General features: G+C 50.6%; 2 protein-coding genes across 2 annotated transcripts; both read left to right on the top strand.

The window, feature by feature from the left end:
* Nucleotides 1–1,774: 1,774 nt before the first annotated feature.
* LBRM_20_2050 (protein phosphatase 2C-like protein) lies at nucleotides 1,775–3,130 on the top strand (the record flags this gene model as incomplete). Its single annotated transcript, XM_001564436.1, has 1 exon — nucleotides 1,775–3,130. The coding sequence occupies one exon, from the start codon at nucleotides 1,775–1,777 to the stop codon at nucleotides 3,128–3,130; it is 1,356 nt and encodes a 451-aa protein (XP_001564486.1).
* A 5,084-nt stretch (nucleotides 3,131–8,214) lies between these two features.
* On the top strand, nucleotides 8,215–9,405 carry LBRM_20_2040 (protein phosphatase 2C-like protein; the record flags this gene model as incomplete). Its single annotated transcript, XM_001564435.1, has 1 exon — nucleotides 8,215–9,405. One exon carries the CDS (start codon nucleotides 8,215–8,217, stop codon nucleotides 9,403–9,405), a length of 1,191 nt encoding a protein of 396 aa, XP_001564485.1.
* Between the last annotated feature and the right edge of the window lie 2,759 nt (nucleotides 9,406–12,164).

The raw sequence follows: 12,164 nt of genomic DNA, 5'->3' as shown, positions 1-12,164 counted from the left end.
GACTGGATTCATCATGTTTATCGCAGTGCGCAGTAAAAAGAGCGAGCTAAAAGCAACGTTCGTGTGTCCATCACCCCCCCTCCCTCTCCCTCTCCCTCTCCCTCTCCCTCCCTCAAGAACTAGGAAAGCACCTTTTGGGTTCTTGGGCTGTCCCCATGCAGGAGAGAGATTGTCATCTAAGGGTCTATGGTCCACCACCTTCACCATGTTCCTTCTCTCTCTCTCTTACATGAGTGTCACATTCTGCTCTTCTGCTTCTGCTCTCTCTCCCTCTCTCTCGCTCGCTCGCTTTTCTTGTCGATTGATGGCACCATGAAGATGTGTGTACACGTACGCACACTATTGTACGTTTTTATTGTATTTTCTTCTTGCCTTCTTCTTTTTATCTCCGCGATTCGCTATCATCGCCGCAGCGAGCGAGCGCGCGCGTGTGCCAGTGCATTCAGAGTGCCTATAGCCACCGCTGCAATTGTTCGCTGCTCTTTCTCTTCGTCCTTTTCCACACCGTGTCTATCGCCTCACACATAGCAGTCCACAGTCGCTGTTAGGGCGGATTCTCACAACAGCGTGAACGAGGAAAACGAGGTGTAGGTCAAGAAAACGCAGGGATCTAGAGAGAAAAAGAGAGAGAGAGTGAGAGGATTTGAGGGTGTTTGGGGACATCGCACCCTTGTGTGCCGGCGCATACAACACGAAAAACGAAAGCAGACAGCGCGAACAAACTAGCGGAAGGGGTGCACTGCGCAACGCCGTCTCTTGGCAACTCATGTGCAGCATGCAAAAGCGAAAAACGGCACGCAGTTCTTCCTCCCTCTTCTTCTCCCCCTAGAAATCCCTTAGTCGGCGTCCACTTTGCAATTGATATCGTCACGAACTACGTGAGCAGCGAGAAGGTAAGCAGTGCTGGCAAGGGACAGCTACAACCGCAACGACGGCGTAATAACGCAAGACGACCAAAGCTGAGGCACGTTCCGCGCATCTTTGCATCCTGCTGCCACAAAGATCGTTACATACACACACACACACATACACACACACACACACAACAACAACAAAAACGAGCAGCTCACACTACTCTGCTTTTCTTTTTCTCAGCCACCCTCTGTTTCTCTTTCTCGTGTTCCACTTTGTGGCTACCACTGACAGCACAGCATTCATTCTGTCACTCTGCCCTCTACCGCTTTTTCTCTGTGTCTCTCATTTCTCTATCTCTCACGCAACCAGCAGCTTCTCTACCTATCTACGTGGCTACCACACACCGATACGCAGTGAAGGGTGTCGCACTGGAAAGTGGGTCTTGTGGATGTTATTGCCCGCGACCGTGTGTCTCCCCGACTTTTTTTCTACCGCTTCACTCGCTTTCCTCTCCTCATCTTCGTTCTGTGCTAGGCATCGTTGTCCGTTCCTTTGGTTGCTGTCTGGTTGTGTTTTTTTTTTTTTTTGCTAGTTCTTTTGTTTACTCTGTTTTCCCCTTTTCCTATTTGCTCTCCTCCTTCGCGTTCTACTCGAACACTCCCCCAAAACCAACCCACATACACACCGACACACACCCACATATATACACCCACACTCCGTATTACACTTTTCTCTTGTCTTTTCGCTGTGTGTGTGTGTCTCCGCTGGCGTCTTCCTAATTTCTTCTCCGCAGCGTTGTCTCCCTCTTTTTCTTCTTCGCTGGAACAGTTTTGCGTCTCTCTGCGCGACGTGCTTGCGCTTTCTAGAAGGCGTTCTTTTTTAATATTTGCTCTCTGTCATACCGGCAACGTGCCAAAGCATGCCGGCAGAGAAGAAGAACGACGCGACAGCGACGCGGAAACCCGACTCACCGCACTCCCCGAAGAGCCCAGCCTCCTCCAGCGCGACAACAGCCTTCGCCACGCCGAAGAAGAAGTCCATCATGCGACCAAAACAGAAACCGACGACAGTTCTCGTGAGCAAGAACAACTCTACGAATAGTAGTACATCCTTAGGCAAACACCCACATTTTCTTTCGCCATTACCAACGAGCTCGCCAACGAGGCCGCGCGACTCAGCAAAGGGTGGCCTGCTCCCGCAAGTGTCACCCTCTTCCACAGGGAGCGCTGATGCACCTACACCGAAGCCAGGCTGCGCCGGCGGTGACGGCAAGGACCATCAGGTTAACCACGTAGCCGTTCCGTCCAGCATGAGCTTAGAGCCGTCGTCGCGGCAGAACTCGGCGACGCTGAACCCCATTTGCCGCCACAACAGCATGCGAAAAACCGCTTTCGTTGTTGTGGACTACGGTGCAACCGCCGAGCAGGGCACCCGCAAGACAATGGAGGATCAGCACACAATGCTATTCGAGGGAATTCCGTTTTTCGGCGTCTACGACGGTCACGGCGGCACCCAATGTGCCGAGTACCTCCGCGACCAGCTGCACGGACTCATTCTCGGCCACCCGGAGGTGAAAACTAATCCTGAGAAGGCCATCATCGATGGCATTGTAGAGGCTGATCGCGCCTTTCTCGCACGCTCTGAGGCGGAGACGAACGAGTCTGGAAGCGTCTGCGCCGTTGCTTTGATTATAGATGACAAGCTTGTAGTAGGAAACGTGGGCGACGCGGAAGTTGTGCTGTCGCACAACGCAAAGCCTGTAGTTCTCACAGTGCGACACAGCATCTCCAGTAACCCGAGCGAGGAGGAGCGGATTCGATCTGTAGGAGGAAAAGTGTGCCACAATCGTGTCGGACACCCAAACTACAACCCTGCGGTGGTCAGCCTTGCCGTGACGCGCGCTATTGGAGACGCAGGCTTCAAGCTTCCTAAGTACACGGATGGCAAGCCCTCTGGCGTGATCGCTGTCCCAGAGACGTCGGTTACGCGACTGACAGATGATGATGAGTTCCTCGTGATTGGCTGCGACGGACTCTGGGATGTCATGACGTACGCGGAGGTGGTGGATTTTTGCTACCAACGATTTGAGGAAGGTGTACCGGCGCAGTGCATCGCCGAGGAGTTAGCTCAGGCGGCGCTCATGAAAGGGAGCACTGATAATGTTACCGCCATGTTGGTACACTTGACGCGCCGGGAAGGGCCTCTCAGCACACGCGAATTTGTACCAGAGGCGGCTGTGTCGACCTCAACGCGCAATCTCTCCGAGGAGCCGTAGTCGGGCCATGCGAACTACACACATCCATACACAAAGGCGTGTACGAGCGTGCGCGGCCACCTCGCTTTGCGCCTTCTTACAGTACTTCCTCTTCCCCTCTTCTTCACCCCCAAAGGAAGAAAAAGCAAACGAAACTAATAAATTCCCAATCGCATGTGAGGCCCACGGAAGAAAGACAGCCTCGAGGACGGAGAGTCTGTTTTGTCGTTCTCTATGTCTATGTTGACGCCATTTAGTGGCAGACGCATGGTAAAGTATGCCTGTGGGGAGGGGCAGGCAGCGGGGAGAGGTACGAGAGGGGAAGACAGCGAAGATGAATACGGGCGAGGAGGTTCTGTGGTCGATTGGTGCGAGCTAGCCGACCGACATCACCTAAGCAAAAAGGGAAGAGAGACGAGAGGCGGCTACGGCCCCCCAATTCCATCTCTCCACTACCGAAGCCTTCTCCAGGCTCTACACTTTTCCGCCTTTTCCCTTTCCAAGCACCAACCTCTCTGTCTGACTACCCCCCGTGCCTTCTTTCTCCTTTCTTTTGATGACCCCCGTCAGCACGCCTCCTCGTCGCGGCTGTTTTTTGTCCACCTTTTCTGGTAGAGAAGAGGTTTTCCTTGCTTGTGTTTTTCTCCTGTTGATCAGGGGATCAAAAAAAAGCAAATAACAAAAGGGTGGTGAGGGAGGGCGATGGATAGGGAGGACTGAAAGCAAATCCTGGTGTTGCGAGAGGGAGGGGGAAAGGCTTACAGGAGAGGTACAAAGATATAGAAAGTGATGGTAAGGAGTGCTTTTCTTTTACTTCCGTGGGGGTAAACTCTGTGTTTCGATCTTTCTGTGCTTCTCTGTGTGGTTGGATCTGCGCTATCTTTATCCTCTGCTCCACCTCGCGCGTTGCTTCTGTTTCCTTCTCCAGCGTATTTTTTCTCTCTTTCCCTGTTCCCTCTTTCTTCCCTTATTTGTCTTTCTGTCGCTTCTTGGCGTAAAAGGGGGGGGGGCGACGGCAGCAAAAGAGACTATGTGCACGTGGCGATCTATGGCAGACATGGAAGGTGTACGTGTACACGTGTATATGTGAGCGTGTTTGAGCAGATGGTTGAACCGTTGAATCTGTGTACTTCTTTCATTTTTGTATCTTTTGTTGCTTGTTTTCATTGTGGGTCCCCCTAGTCTCCCCTTTTCCGTGGTTCTCTTGTGCTTCCTGCCCACCCATCTATCTTTAAGTGTGTGCGTGTGTTGTGTGTGTGCTTGTTATGGGATACTAGAAGCGGTTGTTTTACAAGCTCATCTGCGTTTTTTTTTTCTTTGTTGTTGTTGTTGTTGTTGTGTGTGGGCGCGCCTATGACGGCTGTGTCTCCCGTGCTCTTCCTGTTTCTGCTTTTGTTGGTGTTTTGGAAGGCACACAGTAGTGGGTGGCTGTGTGGGCTATGGTGGAACCCCCTGAGGCTCTGTATGTACGTGTCTCCCTGCAGTAATGGGGACGCCGACTTCGATGACGATGAGAACGCAAGGCCGCCTTTATTGAAAAAAGGGGTGGAGGAATTACTCCACAGATCCCTAGTTCTCGCGCAAGTGGGACTGCTCGAGCAATGTGTGTGTCTACGTGATGAGGGCTCAGATGTACTATGGAGAGTTGATAACTCTTTCTCGAGGGAAGAGGGACACGGTCTTTGCTCTTGCTCTCTCACCTTCTCTGCCTGTTGATGAAGCGGGGGGAAAATGAGACGCGGCAGCGGAAGAGCATGTCGAACACACCCAAGCGGTAGCAGATACGTGCCACTTGAGTATACAACGATACACTAGGTGTGTGTCCATGGTTCTCGGGTAGATGGAAGAGGGAGTGGAGAATAGCGCAGAGGTGATTGTGTTTGTTGGTATGTTACGTGTGTGCGTGTCTGCATGCCGTGGGCGTATGGAGTATGCGCATGTGTAGTCTTGCGCGCGTTGATGCTTGTTATGAATATCATGTCTGGCTCTTCTGTGTGTGTTTTTTTTTCCTCTCCCTCTCTTTGTACGAACGAGATCCAACTTTTTTCCTCCTCTTTTTTTTTCCTGCTTTCGCACGATTTCTGCGCTTTGTGCCTGTCAGTCTGTGTTTCCCCTCTTCTGGTCGTTTTCTTACTTTGCTTTCCTTGCGCGCTTTTTTTTTGGTCGTCGTTTCTCTGATTTTCTCTCCATCATCTCAACAGCCCCGTAACGACGTTTGATCAACCATGTCAACTGGGCAAAGAGGGGAAGCAGCAAAGGAAAGGAAACGAAAAGAGCGGAAAACAAAAAAAAACAAAGAGCGTCATTCCGTCCGTTGTAGCTCTTTTTTTTTTTTCATATATTTTACTGTCACTCAATCTTCCTCGTCTTTCCTTCTCTCTGCCTCGACGATGTGCCATTGCCGCCGCCCCCTATCTCCGCTAAGGCGTTTTCTTTTTTTTCTTATTACCCCCTCTTCTCGTTTGGTTGTTACTCATCTTCTTCCAATGGCCGAAAAGATGCATACGCACACATACAACCCCTCTCAAGCAAACAAAGAGCATTTTTTTTTAGGACCCTGCATAGTGCGCAAACATGCATGCGCGCTCTATCTCAGATGCTGGGGTGAGGCTGATCCCTAAAGGGAAAGAGACTGCATCGCTTGCCTCCTTTTCCTTAATCGAAAAGGTGTCGCGGTGCGAGCATCCTTGCTGCACGAAGATGGACTGCTCTTGTGAAAAGGGTATCGGGGGGCAGCTGTCATTCATAGGGCTGTGTGCATGTGGTGGTGGTTACGTGGGGCAGCGGAATTACGAGAGTGAGTGATAGTTGTGTATGGAGGCGCTGTGTGTGAGAGAGAGAGCGAGAGAGCTCGGCTGCCATTTTGGGAGTTCAAAGGGAACTCGAAAAATACAACCAGCAACCCATCATGCCTCCTTTTGTGCTCTCGCCCACTGCATTGACTCACAAATACTCCACCTCTTTGCACACAGTGGGTGAATCTCCACTGCACCGTGAATGACAGCTCTGGGGCCCTTTCTTTGCCTCGTGCTGCTCCTCCTCTTCCGCGCGACGGTCGCGCTTCGTCGACGAGCCTTATACCACTGTAACTCCACGTCCCTTTTCTCCCATATCTCTTTGTGTTTTTACGCTCTTTCTCCTCCACTGGCGGCTCCATCCTGCCTCCTGCTCTGCTCTTCCGTCCCCCGTGACACGCAAGGGCAGTAGGCTGTTTTCACACAGCTTTTCTTTCTCTGCCCTTTCCTGACACCGGCGTTCACTCCTTTGTTGTTTTTCTCTCACAGTTGTCTCTTTTTACTTTCGCCGTTCTCGTCGCGGAGCAAAGGGTCACTGCCTTTGCGTCGACGTGTGTGTGTGTGTGTGCGTGTGTGTGCTTGGGTGTGCGTGAGTGTACCTCTCTCTTTCCGGCTTGTTTTCCAAAGCACCGTCGTGCGAGGTTAGAGCATAGCTCTAAAAAAAATTGTAAATGGACTTCGAACGCGGATTCGACAGGGAAGAACACGCATAGTTACATTAATATGAGAGAGGACGGTGGGGCAGGGAGCAACAAGCTGAGACTGTATGCGGCGCTATGTGGGTACGACTGAATGGGACTGGAACTTTCTCCCTTTACTCTTCCCTTTACACCTTTGTGCAGGCAATTAAATGTCTGGTGAGGTGGTAACGGCCTGCCTTCTGCCAAAACACCACCGGCTCCGAAAGAGCTTTAAAAAGCCGCTTGCCCACCTGACCCTCATTTTCTTTCTTCCGTCTCTCTGCAGTGGGAGCCACTTCTCTTCTAATCTTCTTTTCATCTGCTATGCTCAAGAAGACTCGACGGCACTTTCTATGCATCGAGTTACTCCCCTCTTTTCCAGCCGAGGGGGGGGGACCACAGACGAATATCTGAAAAGACCAAAAATAGTTTCTCGTTGCTCCCTTTCCACAGGGAACAAGCCACGCCTGGATTCAGACAGTAAACACAGTATACTCGCGACCCACGCACATGTGTTCACGATTTCTCCGCTCCTTGGTGCCTGAGTCTGTGCGGTATTTTCTCACTCTTGCAGGACAATTCCGCATAGTTTTTATTCGCAGTTGCAGTGTAGTTTTTTTCCTTTTCCGCTGAATCACGTTTCAGTCAACTTCTCAGCACGCAGCTTCCCAGTTCCCCTGTTTGTGGGACCCAAGCCTACCGACAAGTCGCTTTGCTCGATTACTTTGAGCAGGTGGCACTGTCTACACGGACTGCGCAGCAAGGAGCTCCTCACCACTACGTGTAGGCACACTCGCTGCTAAGCAAGAATGTGTGACATGGTTCGCCTTGCGAGCAGCATATTACCCGCTTGTGTTCCCTTCCGAAAAAGAGATGTTGGAGTTTTGCTTGACCAACGTCCCGGCGATGTTACTCGCGTCGCCCCTAGTGGGAGGGAGTCTGGTCCTAGCCTAAACGTTTGCTCAAAGGGTAAATGAGACTTGTGATCGTAGCGAAGACACCGCAGCATTTGCTCCCCAAGTATGGAGGAATGCTGAAGAAAGGCACGCGGCTAGCCGGAGTTGCCACCAATGTCCATCGCGTTCTTTTTATCTCCTCACCTTTCTCCCTCTCTACCCAGTCGCACGACAACATCTTTGCGTTTGCTGTTCTTCCTTTACTTTCTAAAATTACTCTTTTCTTTCGCTTACACCTACCTGCTCCACACGTCTCTCCCTCTCTCTTTCCTCCTTTCCGTTATCACCTCGGTGACTCTTTCCTGTAGTTCGTGCTCACGTGTTCGTGTGCTTGTGTGCTTTGGCTGGTATACGGTTTCTCGGCTTTTCGCTCGACACTTTTCTTCTTTTTTTTTTTTTGCGTTTCTTCCTCCTACTCTTTCTCTGTGTTTGTGTCCTCAGCGTAGAGTGGGGGAGAGTAGTGTTTGTCATTATCACTTCTTGACCTTTTCTACGGATACCGCAAAATCCCCTCCACCCAGCCACCCACCCAAAGGCCTCCATCTACTCTCTCTCTCTCTCTTTAGCAGCAAACACGCGCTTACGTCAAAGTCCCTCCGCCCCCCTTCCCTCGGCGTTTTTCTTTATCCCTTTCCCTTTACCCCAGGTGCACCTGCTGCCTCCTTTTCGTGGTGATGAGTCTCCGACCCGTCCATCAAGCTGTTTCCATTGAACTGGCAATCGACATGATTCATGACAGTCAATCACCGCACCACAAGTCACGCTTATCGGACAGCTCAAGCTGCTTTCCGCCCGGTTATCTTAACCGTGATAGCTTTGACCTGAACTCTCTGACGGATCACAGGCTCACCGACTACTCTACATGTGGTCCGGTGGAGTCCTATCCCCACTACCTCCTTCCCCGAGAGCTGCGAACTCCGGCACAGCATTTCACGCAGGAGATTCCGCACAATTCCTCCCATTCATCACTCTGCAGTGCCTTCTTTTCTTCCGTGAGTGATATGCAGCATCAATCGGTGAGGGAGGTCGGCGTGGCAAGCGATCAAGGGATCCGTTCGAGCATGGAGGACGAGCACGTGGCTGTGGTGGAGCCGGAAGTTTGCTTCTTTGGCATCTATGACGGGCACGGGGGTCGCCAGTGCGCTGAGTACGTCCGCTCCCGGCTGCATGAAATCACACTGACCCACGAGAGCCTTAAGACAGCTCCACAAAAGGCGATCAGCGACGCGTTTGCACAGGTGGAGCGCGAGTTTTTGGAGCAGAATACGAGCAACATAAGCTCTGCTGGATGTGTGTGCGCTGCTGCTGTCGTCCAGGGCTCGGTGCTAACGGTTGGTAACGTTGGCGACTGTGAAGTGGTCCTCGCGCGCGGGGGAAAACCAGTACTGTTGACAGTGAAGCACAACCCCAGCTGCAACGATGCTGAGGCAACGCGGGTCAAGAATGCTGGCGGGTGCATTTTCAACTGCAGGGTGGGCCATCCACGTCTCAACCCGCGCATGTGCAGCCTTGCCGTCTCGCGAGCAGTGGGAGATGCTGGGTTCAAGCTTGAGGAATACACGAACGGCAAGCCATCAGGTATCATCGCTGTCGCCGACACTTCTGAAGTGCTGTTGGCAAAGGAGGATGCGTTTTTGATTCTGGCGTGTGACGGCTTATGGGACACGATGTCTTACGCCGAGGCGGTCGATCTGGCCACCGCGTACGCGGCGAGTGGTGCCGACGCCAACGGCGTCGCCGACCAACTTGTAAGAGAGGCGCTGCGGCGGGGCACGCGCGATAATGTCACAGCCATTTTTGTGCGGTTAGGCTGGTCAGCGCATGCTGGACTTGATGAGGACGAAAAAGAAGTCCAGCATAGCTGAGAGTGTCCTTGTGTTTCTCTTCGTTTCTTTCCTCTTCACGTATAGGTGCGTGCCTACGGTGCGACGTGCGAGGAGGAAGGGTACATGGACGCATTGGCTCGACCTTGCATGGCAAAAGGAGGGCAAGCACAACAGAACCTTCTTATACCCAGGAGCTCACAACTATGCTCCCTGGATAAACCCTTCACTTCTCTTTTCTACTCGCTCTTGCTTTACCTTGTACGACACAGGTGGCCACTCCCTGTTTTGACTCGATGTGGTTGCTGTTCATGGCTTTCTGCTTTCGCATTGCTTAAGCTCGTTTTTGGAAATACAGGAAACGGGAGAGTTTCCTCGTCCTCCTCCGATTGTCGTCGGCGGGAGGGGAAGGGGTACCTCATACGGAAAAATAGGAGGCTCTCGTGGGTTCTTTTCCTTTGGTATACGAGATGTGTTAATATGTATGTACGTATATGTATGTATGCCTACGTGTGTGCAGCGCTGTCAGCATCCTCTTTTCGTTTGTGTGGGAGCTTATTCTTCCGTGTCAATGTGGCCACACCTTCTTTGTCTCTTTGAGGTGTTTTTTTTGTCTTTACCCCTCACATCTCCTTCGTATTCCCCCCTTTTCAGCCTCATCACCTTCTCTTTGCTGGTGCTTGTCTTCTCCAGCCTCGCCTGTCTCTCTCTCTCTCTCTCTCTCTGTGTATGCTCTCTCTTTGTTTCTCCTTTGTCTTACAGCTACTCACCTTTTTCACTGAGGCCGTTTCCTTTTCCCCTTCCCCTCAACTACTTTCTCTTCACTCCCACCACTCGCTCGTGTTGATATTGTGTTTCCTCTATGTGCCTGCCCGCGCGAGTGTGTGTGTGTGTGTGCCTTTCTCTTCCCTTTTTTCTTTCCTTTTGGAACACTTCAATTGTGCTTCGAATTCCCTTTCAGCTCCTCTTTCGTTCTCCTTCCCTCTTTTCGTTTGACGTGTGACGTTAAATCGTATGTTTGTGTGCGTGTTGCATTTCTTTTGTGCTACAAAAAAATTCCGCTTTCGCATGTAAACTGCTTCGAATTCTGACCCCTCTCTACTCCATCCTCCTCTTCGACTTACCTTTCGTTGAGCACCTACTTCCCCCGAAAGTACTCGACTGCTTTTCTCGGGGCTATAGTCGTTCTTACGTGGTTGTTTCTACCAAACTCTTTTCCTTGACATGTTTGTCATGGTTTCCTTCAGCGTGTCTTTTGCATGTATGTGCACGCGCGCGTGTGTGTGATTCTTAAAAACATTTCTGTTTTCCTCTTGTGTGTAAGCGTCTTTGCTCTCTCTGCCCTCCTTCGTTTCACTTCTCTTGCTCTCCTCATCCTTGGAACTCCAGAACTTGTTTCTTGCGCCCCCCTTTTCTCGCACAATTATGTATCAATCTTTATCTCAGTCGCCTGCCTTTTGATTACTCTTCTCTAACCACCTCTCTATGTATTTATTCTACCATTTCTTTCAGCTGATTTTTTTTTCTTGTCATTTTCATCACTATGTATGATCATACTTATGAGTGCGTTTCTCTATGTTATGTGCCGTTGCCACACGGGAGTGCAGGTGGCAGAGGAGGTGACTGTTGCGTTGTGCTACGTGCTCGCCAAGCTCGACAGCATCCACACCGAGACGGTATGGAAGTCCTTTTTTGATTTTTTAAAAAAGAACGACTATCGAAACAGGCGCTTCTACACGATGCGAAAACAGTAATCACAGTGGATTAGCCACGCATTTGTATCCCCCTCCTTCTCTTTTCACTCAGCAATGAGGAAAAAAAGGACGAATGTGTGGAAACAAGAACGGAAGGCACAGTGAACGTAATCGGAGGATAGGGAATAAAATGGACGGTGGCGGCGAAACGACGTGTAAAACAGGAACAACAGCAACTCTGCTTTCTTTTTTTTTTTTGCCCTTTCCTCTGCTTCGTTCTCTTCCTTGCATGCCGTCTTTATCATCCCCTTGCTGCTCTGCTCTCTCAAGGCTATCCTTTGGGAAATTGACTCACTTCTCCTAGCCATTCCCTCTCTCCGTCCAACCACACCGCTTCCCTTCTTTTTTTTTTTTTCAATTGTTTCCGTGTACCGATGCAGGCTTTCGTTTTTTTTTTTACACTTCTTCCCATTTTCCTTTCCCACCTCCTTTCTTATCTCAGCAACTTCTCAGCCCCCCTTTTTTTTTGCTCTTTTGTTTTTTTTTTTTTCTCGCCTACTTTCTCTCTTTTTTTTTTTTTTTGCAGTTCTCTTTATTCGTATGTTGGAGGAATCGAATGGTTTTCCTTCCCACTTCACCTTCCCTGCAGTAAAATCAAACGTGAATGTTTGTGTTTATGCGTTTTTTTTTATTTTATTTTAATGTGTGTGTGCTCGTGCTCGTTTTTTGTTCCCCCCTTTCTTTTGTGTGTAGGCCGTGGTGTCGTGAAGGTGTGCAGTACTAGGCGTCATTATATATGGCTGTAAGCGCGCATGTGGGACCGCCTGCTCATCGCCCTTCGACCTCTTTCCATACGAACTTGTCATTTCTGACGGATATTATGTGCTTGTGTGAGCGAGCTTGCTCGTGCAGGTATACCAGCGCATGTGTTGCGCTTTGTTGGCTTTTCCTTTTTTTTCTTCTCGTTAACTCTGATGTCACTGCGGCGGGTCGCTGCGGTTGTTCTCTTTTACGTGATACAGCACTTCTCACCTTCACCACAGTACAGCTACCCCTTTTGCACACTTTGTACGTCTCTGCTGTCTTTTCTGTCTGATCACATGCTCT

The sequence above is a fragment of the Leishmania braziliensis genome, assembly GCF_000002845.2.
Source record: "Leishmania braziliensis MHOM/BR/75/M2904 contig, possible fusion of chromosomes 20 and 34".
Classification (NCBI taxonomy): Eukaryota; Euglenozoa; class Kinetoplastea; order Trypanosomatida; family Trypanosomatidae; genus Leishmania; species Leishmania braziliensis.
The sequence above is the reverse complement of the archived record's forward strand: the minus strand, read 5'-3'. Positions and strand labels throughout refer to the sequence as shown.